The sequence below is a fragment of the Pseudorca crassidens genome, chromosome X (genome assembly GCF_039906515.1).
Source record: "Pseudorca crassidens isolate mPseCra1 chromosome X, mPseCra1.hap1, whole genome shotgun sequence".
Taxonomy (NCBI): Eukaryota; Metazoa; Chordata; class Mammalia; order Artiodactyla; family Delphinidae; genus Pseudorca; species Pseudorca crassidens.
The window spans coordinates 38,981,270-39,001,850 of record NC_090317.1 but is presented as its reverse complement, the minus strand read 5'-3'; the positions used below and the strand labels follow the sequence as shown (position 1 = coordinate 39,001,850).

General features: G+C 39.4%; 1 protein-coding gene across 19 annotated transcripts in view; it reads left to right on the top strand.

Moving 5' to 3' along the window:
- LOC137217350 (NACHT, LRR and PYD domains-containing protein 12-like) overlaps nucleotides 1-20,581 on the top strand; it is a 48,147-nt gene continuing 27,566 nt past the window's right edge. For 2 of the 19 annotated variants that reach the window (XM_067724051.1, XM_067724039.1), the window contains exons 1-3: nucleotides 723-767; nucleotides 1,342-1,448; nucleotides 1,757-1,823. Coding sequence is in view for 2 of the 19 variants with exons in the window: in XM_067724035.1 (XP_067580136.1) it covers nucleotides 486-582; nucleotides 1,757-1,823 (164 nt within the window). In the remaining 17 variants the exon portion in view is untranslated. Of the gene's footprint in view, nucleotides 119-156; nucleotides 364-428; nucleotides 583-691; nucleotides 768-1,341; nucleotides 1,449-1,756; nucleotides 1,824-7,339; nucleotides 7,406-20,237; nucleotides 20,295-20,581 lie in introns of those variants that run through there. The other 17 variants (XM_067724052.1, XM_067724037.1, XM_067724053.1 and 14 more) reach the window with 15 other exon arrangements.

The following is a 20,581-nucleotide window of genomic DNA, read 5'->3' as shown; positions in this document are numbered from 1 at the left end:
GCCCCTCCCTCTGAGACGCCTCCTCTCTGAGTCATTTCCCCTTCTCCGCCCCAAGACCTTGGCTCTCCCTTCCCTCTGGCAGGAAGGAGAGGAAGGGCAAACTGGCTTTGGGAACCAGGTGAGCGCTTTTCTCAGCGAGAACGAGAAACGCCTCCCGCCGCACCACCCTGCCCCCCAGCGCCCACTCCGTTGGGAGGGACAGGAAGTCGAGGGAGTTCCCTCCGGCTGAGTGGCTGGCTTCCCAGTAGTCCGAAGGCCCCGGTGGCCGAGCGTGGGAGGTGCCACACCCCGCCCGGTGTCTCCTGGGATGCGAGGAGGGAAGCGGCGGCCCAGTTGGACTGGCCTGCCGCAGGCTCGTTCGGGGTGAGCTCAGCGCGCCGGGGAGGGACCTCGCTGCCCGCGAAGCTGGGGGGCGGGGAGGGCCGGGCCGCCAGCCCCTGAGGAAAGCCCGCCCTGGAAAGGGGAGATGGGAGAGGCCCTAGAGGATGCGCGTGTGGAGTGGGGGTCGAGGCGCGGGACTTGGGGAACACGCGTCTGCGCGGAGAGGCGCGGGAGAACGCGCCTGGTTGCAGCAATTTATGGGTGTGTGTGTGGAGAACCTTGGCGCGTGCGTGCGGCGCGTCTGTTGGGAGGTGCGTGCGTGTGGGGGGCCGTGCGTGTGGGGTGCGTGCGTGTAGGCGTGCGTGGGGGTGGGGGAGGAGAGAACGGAAAGGAATGCTGAGGGACGCCGGGGGTGGGGACTGACACCGCGAGCTTGCGGGATTGAGGTAAAGATATCAGAGCGTCTCTGGCTGACAGCTCCGAGTCAGCATTCTTAACTTTTTAATTTTTTGAAGGGCGGGTGGAGGGTGGACGTGACCCGTTTGAAATTCTAAGGAAAAGTATCGGTCATCTCCTCAAAAAGAAAAAACAAAACCAAAAAACCAAACAAAAGCACATGGTGGTTCCTGGGCCCAAGGACGGCCATTCGTAGACCCCAGACTGTGGCTGAAGTCGGGCAGAAAACCCAAATAGGTGACTTAGGTATTCGCCACTGGGTCTTGTGATTCTGCGACGGGGGAACGGAACAGGTGACCGAGCTGTTGCCTCCTTTCTCTGCGGGCCCGTCCTGGGCTTGGTGGCTTCCAGGCCGTGTCACCGTGCCTTTGGGAGGTGGGGCCCTCAGAGTGGGTGTAAGAAACGGGGTCGCTCCCCAGGGTACGGCCGCTCCGGGGCCCATGGCCTTCCCCATCCAGCCGGGGTGCCAGGCCTCGCAACCGGGTCCCGTGAGCCGGCCGGCTGCTCAGCCCAGGTCTGGGCACCGGCCTCAGACGTGCTGGTCAGTTCCCTGCTCTTGCTCAGGTCCTCAGGTCGGAGCGCAGCGCGTCCTCGGATCCCCGCACCCGCAAGCGTCTCCATGGCCCGGGTGTAGTGTGGGGAGTGCGGCTTTAAGGTTGGCCGTTGGCTGGGTAAGTGACTAGGAAAGAAGCGGATTGGGGTTCTGATTCCGTCTTTATCATTAACTAACTGTGGGATGTGAAGCAATTTCCCTCATCTTTCTGCGCCTCACTTTCCTCATTTGTAAAATGGGAGAGTAGCTCACAGCGTGGTTGGAAGTGTAAATAAGACTATAATAAATTCCCAGCAAACGGAAGCATTTAATGAATGTCATCATACCTTAAGTATAAACATAAATAAGTAAGTAGATAAGTTAAAGTAGAAATTGTATCCTGAAAGAATGTATTAAACTGCTGGTTTTCTTTTTGGTCTCTTCTAGGCACACCTAGTTGTGCCATCCTCAGCCAAAGCCCACCAGATCCATCCTGTAAAGTCACACGCCTGAAGTAAGTGGGCTTTTAGTTTGGATCTTTTGAGATGTTCTGAGAGATAAGGCTTAGTCCACCATCAACTCTCCCCTGGATTGCTGCCTTGGTCGCCAAGCCTTCACACTTGGCCTGCTTCCCTCCCGTTCATTTTCCGTGTTGTAGTCAGAGTTATCATTTCCTCTGAGCTACAGAGTAACCTGCTGGTTCGGAGCACAGACCTTGGTGTCAGACAGATCTCTTTCAGATCCCAGCTGCACCCTGCTCCATCACTTTCTGTGTGACCTCGCACAAGTTACTTCACCTCTTTAAGAATCCTTTTCCTTATCTGTAAAAGGGGGTAATGGTGGTCTCTACCTCATATAGGTGTTGTGAGAAGTTCCAGAAGTAATGCATATAGAGTGGTCCATAGTAACTCATAGTAGCTCAGTAAATGGCAGATTAAAATGGATTAGAGCAGTGAGGCTGCTAGCAAGAGTGTCTGAAGTGATGTACCATGGCCACTAGACTGGATAGGGAGTTAAGCAATAAAGTGGTAATGAGCTGAAGAATGGGAGAAGTCGAAGGATGGGAGATCTTGATGAGAATGAGGAGTGGGTATTCTGAGAACCAAGAAGTAATAAGGGTAAGAGGTTGTAGCCAGAGATTGGATTAGTGGAGTTCAGAAATTCTGAAGTGGAGCAGCTCCATGTTTATCGGGTGGTCTAGGGCACTAATAGCTAGAAATGGCACGTGAAGTGGCATGTAGTCAGAGGTTGCATAAGTAGAGGAGGTCAAGGGACAATGAAGCTAGAGTGTTGGATGAGTCATCCATAGCCTTTGAGGTTACTTATCTGATGACGTGGGTTGGAATGGAGAGGAAAATGGAGCTAGGGCCGATAAGGTCCACCCTGATTAACAGGGAGCAGTCATTTATTTCACAGATATTTACTGCGCTCTTACTAAATGTCAGGTTATAACAAGAGAGACAAGAGTCCTGCTATCATGGAGCTTACAGTCTAGTAGGAGTGATAACAGACATTAATAATCCCACCTATAAGTAGAAAACTGCAAATTGAGATAAGAGCTATGAAGGAAAAATAAGCGTTCTATAAGTACTTATAACAGGAGGACCTGACTCTGTCTGCAATGTCAGGGAAGACTCTCCTAAAGAAGTGATGAGAACTGAAGGATCAGCTGGGGTAGAAGGAGATAGAGGAGGGATGAATGGAGGAAGTGTTCCACATAGAGGAAACAAACATCATGTGCAGAGACCTGAAGCTAGAACACGTGCAAGGGACTTGAAGTACTGAAAGGTGTCTCCTGTGGCTAGAGCACATTAAGCAAGGGGGAGAGCATTGGGAGCTGAGACTGGATGGCAGGGCCCCTTAATTATTTTGGGCTTTATCCTAGGAGCATTGGGAATATTCCTACTAAAGGGTTTTGATTAGGTGAATGACATGATTTATCTGTATTGGTTTCTTTTTTTTTTAACATCTTTATTGAGGTATAATTGCTTTTCAATGGTGTGTTAGTTTCTGCTTTATAACAAAGTGAATCAGTTACACATATACATATGTTCCCATATGTCTTCCCTCTTGCGTTTCCCTCCCTCCCACCCTCCCTATCCCACCCCTCCAGGCGGTCACAAAGCACCGAGCCGATATCCCTGTGCCATGTGGCTGCTTCCCACTAGCTATCTACCTTACGTTTGGTAGTGTGTATATGTCCATGCCTCTCTCTCGCTTTGTCACAGCTCACCCTTCCCCCTCCCCATATCCTCAAGTCTGTTCTCCAGTAGGTCTGTGTCTTTATTCCTGTCTTACCCCTAGGTTATTCATGACATTTTTTTTCCTTAAATTCCATATATATGTGTTAGCATACGGTATTTGTCTTTCTCTTTCTGACTTACTGCACTCTGTATGACAGACTTTAGATCTATCCACCTCATTACAAATAGCTCAATTTCGTTTCTTTTTATGGCTGAGTAATATTCCATTGTATATATGTGCCACATCTTCTTTATCCATTCATCCGATGATGGGCACGTAGGTTGTTTCCATCTCCGGGCTATTGTAAATAGAGCTGCAGTGAACATTTTGGTACATGACTCTTGAATTTTGGTTTTCTCAGGGTATATGCCCAGTAGTGGGATTGCTGGGTCATATGGTAGTTCTATTTGTAGTTTTTTAAGGAAACTCCATACTGTTCTCCATAGTGGCTGTACCAATTCACATTCCCACCAACAGTGCAAGAGTGTTCCCTTTTCTCCACACCCTCTCCAGCATTTATTGTTTGTAGATTTTTTGATGATGGCCATTCTGACTGGTGTGAGATGATATCTCATTGTAGTTTTGATTTGCATTTCTCTAATGATTAATGATGTTGAGCATTCTTTCATGTGTTTGTTGGCAATCTGTATATCTTCTTTGGAGAAATGTCTATTTAGGTCTTCTGTCCATTTTTGGATTGGGTTGTGTGTTTTTTTGTTATTGAGCTGCATGAGCTGCTTGTAAATTTTGGAAATTAATCCTTTGTCAATTGCTTCATTTGCAAATATTTTCTCCCATTCTGAGGGTTGTCTTTTGGTCTTGTTTATGGTTTCCTTTGCTGTGCAAAAGCTTTGAAGTTTCATTAGGTCCCATTGGTTTATTTTTGTTTTTATTTCCATTTCTCTAGGAGGTGGGTCAAAAAGGATCTTGCTGTGTTTTATGTCATAGAGTGTTCTGCCTATGTTTTCCTCTAAGAGTTTGATAGTTTCTGGCCTTACATTTAGGCCTTTAATCCATTTATAGCTTATTTTTGTGTATGGTGTTAGGGAGTGATCTAATCTCATACTTTTACATGTACCTGTCCAGTTTTCCCAGCACCACTTATTGAAGAAGCTGTCCTTTCTCCACTGTACATTCCTGCCTCCTTTATCAAAGATAAGGTGTCCATACGTGTGTGGGTTTATCTCTGGGCTTTCTATCCTATTACATTGATCTATCTTTCTGTTTTTGTGCCAGTACCATACTGTCTTGATTACTGTAGCTTTTGTAGTATAGTCTGAAGTCAGGGAGCCTGATTCCTCCAGCTCCGTTTTTCGTTCTCAAGATTGCTTTGGCTATTCGGGGTCTTTTGTGTTTCCATACAAATTGTGAAATTTTTTGTTCTAGTTCTGTGAAAAATGCCAGTGGTAGTTTGATAGGGATTGCATTGAATCTATAGATTGCTTTGGGTAGTAGAGTCATTTTCACCATGTTGATTCTTCCAATCCAAGAACATGGTATATCTCTCCATCTATTTGTATCATCTTTGATTTCTTACATCAGTGTCTTATAGTTTTCTGAGTACAGGTCTTTTACCTCCTTAGGTAGGTTTATTCCTAGGTATTTTATTCTTTTTGTTGCAATCGTAAAATGGGAGTGTTTCCTTAATTTCTCTTTCAGATTTTTCACCATTAGTGTATCGGAATGCCAGAGATTTCTGTGCATTAATTTTGTATCCTGCTACTTTACCAAATTCATTGATTAGCTCTAGTAGTTTTCTGGTAGCATCTTTAGGATTCTCTATGTATAGTATCATGTCATCTGCAAACAGTGACAGGTTTACTTCTTCTTTTCCAACTTGGATTCCTTTTATTTCCTTTTCTTCTCTTATTGCTGTGGCTAAAACTTCCAAAACTATGTTGAATAAGAGTGGTGAGAGGGGCAACCTTGTCTTGTTCCTGATCTTAATGGAAATGCTTTCAGTTTTTCACCATTGAGGACGATGTTGGCTGTGGGCTTGTCATATATGGCCTTTATTGTGTTGAGGAAAGTTCCCTCTATGCCTACTTTCTGCAGGGTTTTTTATCATAAATGGGTGTTGAATTTTGTCAAAAGCTTTCTCTGCATCTATTGAGATGATCATATGGTTTTTCTCCTTCAATTTGTCAATATGGTTTATCACATTGATAGATTTGCATATATTGAAGAATCCTTGCATTCCTGGAATAAACCCTGCTTGATCATGGTGTATGATCCTTTTAATGTGCTGTTGGATTCGGTTTGCTAGTATTTTGGTGAGGATTTTTGCATCTATGTTCATCAGTGATATTGGCCTGTAGTTTTCTTTCTTTGTGACATCCTTGTCTGGTTTTGGTATCAAGGTGATGGTGGCCTCGTAGAAGGAGTTTGGGAGTGTTCCTCCCTCTGCTATATTTTGGAAGAGTTTGAGAAGGATAGGTGTTAGCTCTTCTCTGAATGTTTGATAGAATTCGCCTGTGAAGCCATCTGGTCCTGGGCTTTTGTTTGTTGGAAGAGTTTTAATCACAGTTTCAATTTCAGTGCTTGTGATTGGTCTGTTCATATTTTCTATTTCTTCCTGATTCAGTCTTGGCAGGTTGTGCATTTCTAAGAATTTGTCCATTTCTTCCAGATTGTCCATTTTATTGGCATAGAGTTGCTTGTAGTAATCTCTCATGATCCTTTGTATTTCTGCAGGGTCACTTGTTACTTCTCCTTTTTCATTTCTAATTCTATTGATTTGAGTCTTCTCCCTTTTTTTCTTGATGAGTCTGGCTAGTGGTTTATCTATTTTGTTTATCTTCTCAAAGAACCAGCTTTTAGTTTTATTGATCTTTGCTATTGTTTCCTTCATTTCTTTTTCATTTATTTCTGATCTGATTTTTATGATTTCTTTCCTTCTGCTAACTTTGGGGTTTTTTGTTCTTCTTTCTCTAATTGCTTGAGGTGCAAGGTATTTTGTTTCTTTTTTAAAAAATAAATTTATTTATTTATTTTTGGCTGTGTTGGGTTTTATTTGCTGTACACAGGCTTTCTCTAGTTGCGGCGAGCGGGGGCTACTCTGTTGCAGTGCGTGGGTTTCTCATTGCAGTGGCTTCTCGTTGCAGAGCACGGGATCTAGGCATGTGGGCTTCAGTAGTTGTGGCACGCAGGCTCATTAGTTGTGGCGAACAGGCTTAGTTGCTCCACGGCATGTGGGATCTTCCCGGACCAGGGCTTTAACCCATGTCCCATGCATTGGCAGGCAGATTCTTAACCACTGCACCAGCAGGGATGTCCTAGATTTATCTGTATTTCTATGTTTCTTCCTCCCACCTCAGATTCATTAAGATATAATTGATATATAACATTGTACAGTTTAAGATGTACATAACAACATAATGATTTGATATGTTTATATATTGCAAACATAATGGTTTGTTATGTTTATATATTGCAATATGATTATCATAGTATTTCTTAAGGAATGCACAACTATATGCTCATTAGAACAAAATAATCAACACAAGTATATAAATTGTGAAAGTCCAATTTGTATTTTTCTTTCTATGCATTAGAATACATATGTACCCACATATAATACAATAGATGTATACATTATTCTATATATAGAATTATATATAAGATATAGCAACTAGCTTTTTCCACTTAACAGTGTGCCTTTGACTTTTTCCATGTCTTTATTTTTTAATTACTCAATAATATATATTTTCATGGTAAAAGATTGAAACAGTACACAGGTGTAGAGATAGTAAATCTTGAAACTTGCCTTTTCTGCTCCCTCTATAGTTGTTACTTCCACCCTCACCCCCCAAAAAAAGCAAAACAAAGAATAAACTAATTGTCAACAGTTTGGTGAGTATCCTTACAATCGCCTTTCCATGCATTTATATGAATAAATAAGTCCTTAACCATTATAATTTATTCATATCATTATGCAGCTTTTAAATTTCTTATTTATTGACTTAATTACACAATTGACACACGAATACATTTTTCTTTCAGAGGATTACAATGTTACAGGGAAGGCTTAAACCTTCTTTAGTCATTGATTTCCTCCCTGATTCTCTCCCTCCCTACTCACTGTTGGACTTAGCTTCTTCCAGATCTTTTCTCTCACTCTCTTTCCCTCTCTCGCTCTCTCTCTCACACACACACACACACACACAATTTATATATATAGTATTATTTAGTGTTATTTAAAATGTAAATTATTTATACTCCAGTAAAGATGTTAAATATATATATATATATTTTATCATGCTTATATGTATTGTTCTGCTACTTGCTACTTTTCACCCAACATAATGTCTGAGAACTTTTCATGTTAGTACATGTAAATCTAACTTGTTCTTTTTCACTGTTTCGGCGTATTCTACAGAACAGATATGCTATAATTCATTTAGCCATTTCCCCATTGTCATGATTATTTCCAAGTTTTTTGCTAATATAAAATGTGCTGCAATGTATATCCTTCTACATGCCTCCCTCTTTCCTTTCTCTACTCACTTCTAAATGCTACCTTTAATCAATACTAGATTCTTATGCATATTTAGGTTTGTTTCAGAATTCTTTATTTGGTTCTACTGATCCATTTATTTATACTTGCATTCATACCACACTTTAAATTTCTATAGTTTTATAACATTTGATATCTGACATGGAAAGTCATCTTTTTTCTTCAATTTTGTGTTATTCTTGCATATTTACTTTATAATATGGATTTTAGAATCAAATTATCATACCCAAATAGAATCTTATTGGCATTTTTGTTGGCGCCGCATTGAGTTTCCGGATTTAACTGGGGAGAATTGGCACCTTTACATTAATGACTCTTCCTTTATATGAATATATGTGGTATGACTCTCCATTTATTCAGATTTTTAAGTCCTTTAATAACGTGTCATTTTCTCCATACATGTGTTGAACATATCTTGTTTGGGCTATTTCTAGATACTTTATAGCTTTTGTTGCTACTATTAATAGGATTTTTTCTTTCATTTTGTAATCAAGGGTATATAAGATAACTTGTTTTTTGTTTGAAATTGTGCCCAACAACTTTACTGAATTCTCCTTCTTTCTAATAGTTTGTTCATTGAGTCTGTTGGATTTTCTAGGTTGGCAAACAGATTATGTGCAAATATTGATAGTTTTCTCTCTGGCTTCAATCTGTATACCACGTGTATTTTTCTTATCTGAATGCATTGTCTAGGACTTCCAGTATAAGGCTGAATAGTAACAATGATATCAGACATCCTTAACTTATCCCTCCCTTTAATGGGAATGCTTCGAAAATTTCATCAAGTATGCTTCTTAGTGTGGGTTCTGGCAGTTGCCCTTTATTAAGTTAAGTAAGTTTTCTTTAATTCCTACTCTTTTGAGGCTTTTTAAAAGCAAGAATGGCTATGACATTTTATCAATTGCTTTTTCACCTATAAGTTGGACATATAGGTTTTTCCCCTTTAACTTGTTAATGCATTGAATTGCATTGATACCTTTTTTTTTTTTTTTTTGCGGTATGCGGGCCACTCACTGTTGTGGCCTCTCCCGTTGCGGAGCTCCGGACGTGCAGGCTCAGTGGCCATGGCTCATGGGCCTAGCCGCTCCGCGGCATGTGGGATCTTCCTGGACCGGGGCACGAACCTGTGTCCCCTGCATCGGCAGGCAGACTCTCAACCACTGCGCCACCAGGGAAGCCCATGCATTGATAGCTTTTTAAAAACTTTCTATTATGATAATTTCCAAACATAAATGACAGTAGAGAGTACAGTAAACCCCCATAACTGAGCTTTAATAGCCATCAACATTTTGCCATACTTGTTTCAGCTATTCCCCTCCCCTCTTTTGTGCTGGGATGTTTTAGGCTAATCATGAGCATCATATGATTTCACTCCTAAATATTTCAGTATGCCTCACCAAAAATTGTAGCAAAAATGACGTCTTCTCATATAATCATAATGCCATTATAATACTAATACCCGGCGTATCTTCCAATTTTTCCAATTGTCTAAAAAATGGTTTTATTTTTTAGACTTTAAAAAAAATAAATTTATTTATTTTATTGCTTGCTGTGTTGTGTGTTCGTTGCCGCATGGGCTTTCTGTAGTTGGGAAGAGCCGAGGCTACTCTTTGTTGCACTGTGGGGGCTTCTCTTGTTGCAATGGCTTTTCTTGTTGTGGAGCATGGGCTCTAGGCGCGTGCGCTTCAGTAATTGTGGCACGTGGGCTCAGTAGTTGTGGCACACGGGCTTAGTTGCTCCGCAGCATGTGGGATCTTCCGGGACCAGGGCTCGAACCCGTGCCCCCTGCATTGGCAGGCAGATTCCTAACCACTGCACCACCAAGGAAGTCCTAAAAAATATTTTTACCGTTGAGGTTTCTTTCAATCAGGGCCCAACCAACAACTCATTATATTAGGTTATATCTCTTAGATTTCTTTTAAGTTTTTAAAAAGCTAATACAGAACAACACCACCTCCCTTTTATTTTCATGGCATTGGTTTGTTGAAGAAACCTGCTATTTGTTCTGTAGACTCTCCCACTTTCTGGATTTGGCTGATTACTTCCTTGAGGTGCTGTTTTATCTGTTTCTGTATTGCTTGTATTTCCTGTAGACTGGAAGGTGGATCTAAGTGCTTGATTAGATTCAGGTTCTTATTATTTGTTAAGACTGTTTAGTGGTTGATACTATGTACTTTCTTTTACATAATGTTTGCTTGTCTCACTATTAATGATACTAAAACTGGATTGAAGTGGTGTTAGTCTGATCCTGTCATTGTAAAGTTCTCCATCATCCTTTCACCTAGTGGCTTTACCATCCATTTGATAACTATTATGTGAGTCAATTAGTTCATTAAGGATTTCAGAATAATAAGTTTCTAATTCTATTATTCTTTCTGAATTTATTAGCTAGCATACCTCTGTAAGAAGAACTATCTCTCCTCTACTAGGGCTACTTGGTAAGTCTAAAATACAGTTCCTATACGAAAGACAGGATAAACGCTTAACTCTTTCCCTGTAATTGCCAATTTTCCAAGTAAGGAGTTGGTGTCCTGTTCCACGCTGACAGATCTGTAAGTGTTAAACTTCCCTGCATTCCTAATATTAACCTATCAGGTCAGGGAATGATGTGTTTTTTTTTTCTTTTTTAATGTACTCTGGGATTTGAGGGACTAATCTTTTATTTAGCAGTTTTGTATCTCTGTGTTCATAAGTGAGATTGCCTATAGTACTGATCCTCAGCCTGGGGCTAACCATCCCTCTAGGGGACATTTGGAAATGCCTGGAGGTGCTTTTGGTTGTCACAGTTTATTGGTGTGTGTGTGGTGGGAAGTCCTGCTGGCATTTAGTAGATAGGGATCAGGGATACTAAATGAAGAATTGTTCCGCCAAAAATGCCATCAGCATCCCCTTGAAAAATAATGGCCTGTAGTTTTCCTGTGCTTGATTATGGTATTAAGGTTATGCATTTTTATATCTACGTTCATAAGTGAGATGGGCCTATAATTTCTTTCCCTTTACTTGTCAGTTTTGGTATCAAGATTATACTAGCCTATAGTTGTATGGTGTCATTTCCCTTCTTTTACTTTGCTTTGGAAATTTTTGTGTAAAGCTTGATTAATCTGTTCCTAGATGGTGTGGTCAAACTCTCCCACAAAACTTTCTGGGGCTGGTGACTTTTGAGGTAGAGTATTATCATTTCACATTCTTCTATGATTAATTGGTCTATTTAAGTTTTCTATTTCTTAGGCCAATTTTGGTTGTTTATTTTCTTGGGAATTATCCATTTCACTTAGGTTTTTTAAATTATTGCTATAAAAATTATACATAGTACTTTTTGGATAATTTTTTAATCTCTTGTTTCTGTAGTTTGGTTCCCTTTCATTTTTTATGTTAATTTATGATGGCTTTATTTTTGAAATCATACTTGCTAAAAATTTGTTCATTCTATTGTTCTTTTCAGATAACTATCATTTCCTTTTATTGATTTACTCTGTTGTTTAATTGTTTGCTTTCTATTTTGATAATTATTGATTTTTTTAATTGAGGTATAATTGACATACAATGTTATATTAGTTTCAGGTGTACAAATATTTGATATTTGTATATATTGTTAAATGATCACCACAATAAGTTTAGTTAACATCCATCACCATACAAAGTTACAGAATTCTTTTTCTTGTGATGAGAACTTTAAATATTTAGTCTCTTAGTAACTTTTAAATATGTGATACAGTATTGCTAACTATAGTCACCATGCTGTACATTACATTCTCGTGATTCCCATGACTTAACTATTTTATAACTAGAAGTTTGTACTTTTTGACTCCCCTCACCCACTTTGCCCACTCCCCACCCCCTCCCTCTCTGCCTCTGGCAACCACCAATCTGTTCTCTGTGTCTTTGAGGGTTTTTTTTTTAACATTCTGTATATAAACAAGATCACGTAGTATTTGTCTTTCTTTGTCTGACTTATTTCAATTAGCATAATGCCCTCAAGGTCCATGCATGTTGTCATAAATGGCAAGATTTCATGGTTTTTTATGGCTGAACATAGGGGGTATGTTTTGTTTTATGTGAAACTGCCATATCTTTGTACCATTTTACTCTCCTACCAACATCCTTAGTAGCATTTGGTAGTGTCAGTTTTTTTAATATTAACCATTCTGGTGAGTGTGAACTGATACCTCATTGCAGTTTTTATTTACATTTCCCTAGTGACTAATGATGTTGAGCCATCTTTTCATGTGCTATTGGCCATTTGTATATCTTCCTTTGTGAAAGGTCTGTTCAAATATTTTGCCTATTTTCTTTTTTTATTGTAGTAAAATATATATAACATAAAATTTATCACTTTAGTCACTTTTTTAATTTTTAAATTTTATTTTATTTATATTTTTATACAACAGGTTTTTATTAGTCATCAATTGTATACACATCGGTGTATACATGTCAATCCCAATCACCCAATTCATCACACCACCACCACCACCACCCCGCCACTTTCCCACCTTGGTGTCCATACGTTTGTTCTCCACATCTGTGCCTCAATTTCTGCCCTGCAAACTGGTTCATCTGTACCATTTTTCTAGGTTCCACATATATGTGTTAATATATGATATTTGTTTTTCTTTTCCTGACTTACTTCACTCTGTATGACAGTCTCTAGATCCATCCACGTCTCAACAAATGACTCAGTTTCATTCCTTTTTATGGCTGAGTAATATTCCATTGTATATATGTACCACATCTTCTTTATCCGTCTGTCGATGGGCATTTAGGTTGCTTCCATGACCTGGCTATTGTAAACAGTGCTGCAGTGAACATTGGGGTGCATGTGTCTTTTTGAATTATGGTTTTCTCTGGGTATATGCCCAGTAGTGGGATTGCTGGGACATATGGTAGTTCTATTTTTAGTTTTTAAAGGAACCTCCATACTGTTCTCCATAGTGTCTGTACCACTTTACATTCCCACCAACAGTGCGAGAGGGTTCCCTTTTCTCCACACCCTCTCCAGCATTTGTTGTTTCTAGATTTTCTGATGATGCCCATTCTAACGGGTGTGAGGTGGTACCTCATTATAGTTTTGCTTTGCATTTCTCTAATAATTAGTGATGTTGAGCAGCTTTTCATGTGCTTCTTGGCCATCTGTACATCTTCTTTGGAGAAATGTCTATTTAGGTCTTCTGCCCATTTTTGGATTGGGTTGTTTGTTTCTTTAATATTGAGCTGCATGAGCTCTTTATATATATATTTTATTTATTTATTTTACATCTTTATTGGAGTATAATTGCTTTACAATGGTGTGTTAGTTTCTGCTTTATAACAAAGTGAATCAGTTATACATATACATATGTTCCCATATCTCTTCCCTCTTGCGTCTCTCTCCCTCCCACCCTCCCTATCCCACCCCGCTAGGTGGTCACAAAGCACCGAGCTGATCTCCCTTTGCTATGCGGCTGCTTCCCGCTAGTTATCTACTTTACGTTTGGTAGTGTATATATGTCCATGCCTCTCTCTCGCTTTGTCACAGCTTGCCCTTCCCCCTCCCCATATCCTCAGGTCCATTCTCTTGTAGGTCTGTGTCGTTATTCCTGTCTTAGCACTAGGTTCTTCATAACATTTTTTTCTTAAATTCCATATATATGTGTTAGCATACGGTATTTGTCTTTCTCTTTCTGACTTACTTCACTCTGTATGACAGACTCTAGGCCTATCCACCTCATTACAAATAGCTCAATTTCGTTTCTTTTTATGGCTGAGTAATATTCCATTGTATATATGTGCCACATCTTCTTTATCCGTTCATCCGATGATGGACACTTGGGTTGTTTCCATCTCCGGGCTATTGTAAATAGAGCTGCAATGAACATTTTGGTACATGACACTTTTTTTTTTTTTTTTTTTTTTTTTTTTGCGGTACGCAGGCCTCTCACTGCTGTGGCCTCTCCCATGGTGGAGCACAGGCTCCAGAGGCGCGGGCCCAGCGGCCATGGCTCACGGGCCTAGCTGCTCCACGGCATGTGGGATCTTCCCGGACCGGGGCACGAACCCATGTCCCCTGCATCGGCAGGCAGACTCTCAACCACTGCACCACCAGGGAAGCCCTGTGCATTAATTTTGTATCTTGCTACTTTACCAAATTCATTGATTAGCTCTAGTAGTTTTCTGCTAGCATCTTTAGGATTCTCTATGTATAGTATTATGTCATCTGCAAACAGTGACAGCTTTACTTCTTCTTTTCCGATTTGGATTCCTTTTATTTCCTTTTCTTCTCTGATTGCTGTGGCTAAAACTTCCAAAACTATGTTGAATAAGAGTGGTGAGAGTGGGCAACCTTGTCTTGTTCCTGATCTTAGTGGAAATGCTTTCAGTTTTTCACCATTGAGGACGATGTTGGCTGTGGGTTTGTCATATATGGCCTTTATTATGTTGAGGAAAGTTCCCTCTATGCCTACTTTCTGCAGGTTTTTTATCATAAATGGGTGTTGAATTTTGTCAAAAGCTTTCTCTGCATCTATTGAGATGATCATATGGTTGTTCTCCTTCAATTGGTTAATATGGTGTATCACGTTGATTGATTTGCGTATATTGAAGAATCCTTGCATTCCTGGAATAAACCCCACTTGATCATGGTGTATGATCCATTTAATGTGCTGTTGGATTCTGTTTGCTAGTATTTTGTTGAGAACTTTTGCATCTATGTTCATCAGTGATATTGGCCTGTAGTTTTCTTTCTTTGTGACATCCTTGTCTGGTTTTGGTATCAAGGTGATGGTGGCCTCGTAGAAGGAGTTTGGGAGTGTTCCTCCCTCTGCTATATTTTGGAAGAGTTTGAGAAGGATAGGTGTTAGCTCTTCTCTAAATGTTTGATAGAATTCGCCTGTGAAGCCATCTGGTCCTGGGCTTTTGTTTGTTGGAAGAGTTTTAATCACAGTTTCAATTTCAGTGCTTGTGATTGGTCTGTTCATATTTTCTATTTCTTCCTGATTCAGTCTTGGCAGGTTGTGCATTTCTAAGAATTTGTCCATTTCTTCCAGGTTGTCCATTTTATTGGCATAGAGTTGCTTGTAGTAATCTCTCATGATCTTTTGTATTTCTGCAGTGTCAGTTCTTACTTTTCCTTTTTCATTTCTAATTCTATTGATTTGAGTCTTCTCCCTTCTTTTCTTGATGAGTCTGGCTAATGGTTTATCTATTTTATCTTCTCAAAGAACCAGCTTTTAGTTTTATTGATCTTTGATATAGTTTCCTTCATTTCTTTTTCATTTATTTCTGATCTGATCTTTATGATTTCTTTCCTTCTGCTAACTTTGGGGTTTATTTGTTCTTCTTTCTCTAATTGCTTTAGGTGCAAGGTTAGGTTGTTTATTTGAGATGTTTCCTCTTTCTTAAGGTAGGATTGTATTGCTATAAACTTCCCTCTTAGAACTGCTTTTGCTGCATGCTATAGATTTTGGGTCATCGTGTCTCCATTGTCATTTGTTTCTAGGTATTCTTTGATTTCTTCAGTGATCACTTTGTTATTAAGTAGTGTATTGTTTAGCCTCCATGTGTTTGTAGTTTTTACAGATCTTTTCCTGTAATTGATATCTAGTCTCATAGTGTTGTGGTCGGAAAAGATACTTGATACAATTTCAATTTTCTTAAATTTACCAAGGCTTGATTTGTGACCCAAGATATGATCTATCCTGGAGAATGTTCCATGAGCACTTGAGAAAAATGTGTATTCTGTTGTTTTTGGATGGAATGTCCTATAAATATCAATTAAGTCCATCTTATTTAATGTATCATTTAAAGCTTGTGTTTCCTTATTTATTTTCTTTTGGGATGATCTGTCCATTGGTGAAAGTGGGGTGTTAAAGTCCCCTACTATGAATGTGTTACTGTCAATTTCCCCTTTTATGGCTGTTAGTATTTGCCTTATGTATTGAGGTGCTCCTATGTTGGGTGCATAAATATTTACAATTGTTATATCTTCTTCTTGGATTGATCCCTTGATCATTATGTAGTGTCCTTCCTTGTCTCTTGTAACATTCTTTATTTTAAAGTCTATTTTATCTGATATGAGTATTGCTACTCCAGCTTTCTTTTGATTTCCATTTGCATGGAATATCTTTTTCCATCCACTCACTTTCAGTCTGTATGTGTCCTTAGGTCTGAAGTGCGTCTCTTGTAGACAGCATATATATGGGTCTTGTTTTTGTATCCATTCAGCCAGTCTGTGTCTTTTGGTGCGAGCATTTAGTCCATTTACATTTAAGGTAATTATCGATATGTATGTTCCTATTCCCATTTTCTTAATTGTTTTGGGTTCGTTATTGTAGGTCTTTTCCTTCTCTTGTGTTTCTTTCCTAGAGAAGTTCCTTTAGCAGTTGTTGTAAAGCTGGTTTGGTGGTGCTGAACTCTCTCAGCTTTTGCTTGTTTGTAAGGGTTTTAATTTCGCCATCAAACCTGAATGAGATCCTTGCTGGGTAGAGTAATCTTGGTTGCAGGTTTTTCTCCTTCATCACTTTAAATATGTCCTGCCAGTCCCTTCTGGCTTGCAGAGTTTCTGCTGAAAGATCAGCAGTTAACCTTATGGGGATTCCCTCGTGTGTTATTTGTTGTTTTTCCCTTGCTGCTTTTAATATGTTTTCTTTGTATTTAATTTTTGACAGTTTGATTAATATGTGTCTTGGCATATTTCTCCTTGGATTTATCCTGTATGGGACTCTCTGTGCTTCCTGGACTTGATTAACTATTTCCTTTCCCATATTAGGGAAGTTTTCAACTATAATCTCTTCAAATATTTTCTCAGTCCCTTTCTTTTTCTCTTCTTCTTCTGGAACCCCTATAATTCGAATGTTGGTGCGTTTAATGTCGTCCTAGAGGTCTCTGAGACTGTTCTCAGTTCTTTTCATTCTGTTTTCTTTATTCTGCTCTGCAGTAGTTATTTCCACTATTTTATCTTCCAGGTCACTTATCCGTTCTTCTGCCTCAGTTATTTTGCTATTGATTCCATCCAGGGTATTTTTAATTTCATTTATTGTGTTGTTCATCGTTGTTTGTTTCATCTTTAGTTCTTCTAGGTCCTTGTTAAATGTTTCTTGCATTTTGTCTATTCTATTTCCAAGATTTTGGATCATCTTTACTATCATTATTCTGAATTCTTTTTCAGGTAGACTGCCTATTTCCTCCTCATTTGTTAGGTCTGTTGGGTTTTTATCTTGCTCCTTTATCTGCTGTGTGTTTTTCTGTCTTCTTATTTTGCTTTTCTTACTGTGTTTGGGGTCTCCTTTTTGCAGGCTGCAGCTTCGTAGTTCCCGTTGTTTTTGATGTCTGTCCCCGGTGGCTAAGGTTGGTTCAGTGGGTTGTGTAGGCTTCCTGGTGGAGGGGACTAGTGCCTGTGTTGTGTTGGATGAGGCTGGATCTTGTCTCTCTAAGGGCAAGATGGGAATAAAGACACAGACATACTAGAGAATGGACTTGAGGATATGGGGGGGGAAGGGTGAGTTGTGACAAAGCGAGAGAGAGGCATGGACATATGGACATATATGCACTACGAAACGTAAAACAGGTAGCTAGTGGGAAGCAGCCGCATAGCACAGCGAGATCAGCTCAGTGCTTTGTGACCACCTAGGGGGGTGGGATAGGGAGGGTGGGAGGGAGGGAGACGCAAGAGATATGGGGACATATGTATGTGTATAACTGATTCACTTTGTTATAAAGCAGAAACTAACACACCATTGTAAAGCAATAAGATGTTAAAAATAAATAAATAAAATAATCCATTCACGTTTTCTTAATTGTTTTGGGTTTGTTTTTGTAGATCCTTTTCTCTTGTGTGTCTCACTTAGAGAAGTTCCTTTAGCATTTGTTGTAGAGCTGGTTTGGTGGTGCTGAATTCTGTTAGCTTTTGCTTGTCTGTAAAGCTTTTGATTTCTCCATTGAATCTGAATGAGATCCTTGCTGGATAGAGTAATCTTGGTTGTGGGTTCTTCCCTTTCAGCATTTTAGGTATATCATGCTACTCCCTTCTGGCTTGTAGAGTTTCTGCTGAGAAATCAGCTGTTAACCTTATGGGAGTTCCCTTGTATGTTATTTGTCATTATTCCCTTGCTGCTTACAATAATTTTTCTTTGTCTTTAATTTTTGCCAATTTGATTACTTTGTGTCTCAGCGTGTTTCTCCTTGGGTTTATTCTGTATGGGACTCTCTGCGCTTCCTGGGCTTAGGTGGCTATTTCCTTTCCCATGTTAGGGAAGTTTTCTACTCTAACCTCTTCAAATATTTTCTCAGGTTCTTTCTCTCTCTCTTCTCCTTCTGGGACCTCTATAATGCGAATGTTGTTGCGTTTAATGTTGTCCCAGAGGTCTCTTACGCTGTCTTCATTTCTTTTTATTGTTTTTTCTTTATTCTGTTCTGCAGCAGTGAATTCCTCCATTCTGTCTTCCAGGTTACTTATCCATTCTTCTGCATCAGTTATTCTGCTATTGATTCCTTCTAGTGTAGTTTTCATTTCAGTTATTGTATTGTTCTTTGTTCTTTAATTCTTCTAAGTCTTTGTTAAACATTTCTTGCATTTTCTCGATCTTTGCCTCCATTCTTTTTCCAAGGTCCTGGATCATCTTCACTATCGTTATTCTGAATTCTTTTTCTGGAGGTTGCCTATCTCCACTTCATTTAGTTGTTTTCCTGGGGTTTTATCTTGTTCCTTCATCTGGTACATAGCCCTCTGCCTTTTCATCTTGTCTATCTTTCTGTGAATGTGGTTTTTGTTCCACAGGCTGCAGGATTGTAGTTCTTCTTGCTTCTGCTGTCTGCCCTCTCGTGGATGTGGCTATTTAAGAGGCTTGTGCAAGTTTCCTGATGGGAGGGACAGGCTGTGGGTAGAGCTCACTTTAGTCACTTTTATGTGTACAATTCAGTGGCATTAAGTACTTTACATTGTTATCCAAGCATCACCACTAGCCACCTCCAACATTTTTTCATCTTCCCAAAGTGAAACTCTGTACCCATTAAACAATAACTCCCCATTACCCTCTGCCCCCAGACCCTGGTAACCACTGTTATAGTTTCTGACTCTATGAATTTGGCTATTCTATGTACTTCATATAATTAGAATCATATAATATTTTTTATTTTGTGCCTGGCTTATTTCACTTTGCGTAATGTTTTCAAATTTAATCCATGTAGCATGTTTCAGAATTTTCTTTCCTTTAAAGGCTGAATAATGTTTTGTATGTCTAGACCACATTTTGTTTATCCATTCATCCACTGATGGACATTTGGGTTGTTTCCACTTTCTCATTTTCTTCTATAATTGCATTTTTCATTGATTTTTTCCTACTTTTACAGTTGATTTTTTCTATTTTTTAATTGAGTTATAATTAACATATAACACTGTTTTGGTTTTAGATGTACAACATAATGACTTGATACATGTATATATTGCAAAATGATTACCACAAGTTTAGTTTATAGCTTTTATTAAATTGATCTGATTGATTTTATTCACATACCATAATACCCATCCTTTTAAAGTATACAATTAAGTTATTTTCAGTATATTCACAATGCTGTGTAACCATCACCACTATTTAATTCCAGAATGTTTCTAACACCTCAAACAGAATCCCATAACCATTAGCAGTCACTACCACTTCCCCTTTTCCCCGAACCCCTGGCAACCACTAATCTACTTTCTTTCTCTATGGATTTGTCTGTTACGTACATTTCATATAAATGGAATTTCGTGTCTGGCTTCCTTCATGTAGCATAATGTTTTCAAGGCTCATCCATGTTATAGCATGCTTCAGTACCTTGTTCCTTTATGGCTGGATAGTACTCCACTGTAAGTATACCACATTTTGTTTATTCAGTTCATCAGTTGGTGGACATTGGGGTTGTTCCCACCTTTTTTGCTATTTAGTATAGTGATGCTGTGACTATTTTTGTACAAATTTTTGTTTAAATACCTGTTTTCAATTGTTTTGGGTATATACCTAGGAGTAAAATTGCTGGGTCACATGGTAATCCTGTGTTTAACTTATTGAGGAGCTGCTGAACTTTTCCATAGTGACTGCACCATTTTATATTCCCACTGGCAATGTATGAGTGTTCTGATTTTTCCACATTCTTGCCATTTTTCATATTTTAAATTACAGCCATTCCAGTGGATGTGAAATAGATTCTTATTCAGTTATAAAAGGGAATGAAGAACTGATACATGCTACAACATGGATGAATCTTGAAAACATTATGGTAAGAAAAGAAGCCAGACACAAAAGGACACGTATTGTATGATTCCATTTATATGAAATGTCCAGAATAGGCAAATCCTTAGAGACATAAAGTAGAATTGTGGTTGCCAGGGGCTGGGGTGGGGGGAGAATGTGGAGTGTCTGCTTAATGAGTACAGCATTTCGTTTTGGGGTGATGAAAATGTTCTGGAATTGGATAGTGGTGATGGTTGCAAAACTTTGTGAGTATACTACAAAGCAATGAGTTGTACACTGTAAAAGGGTGAATTTTATGATATGTGAATCATA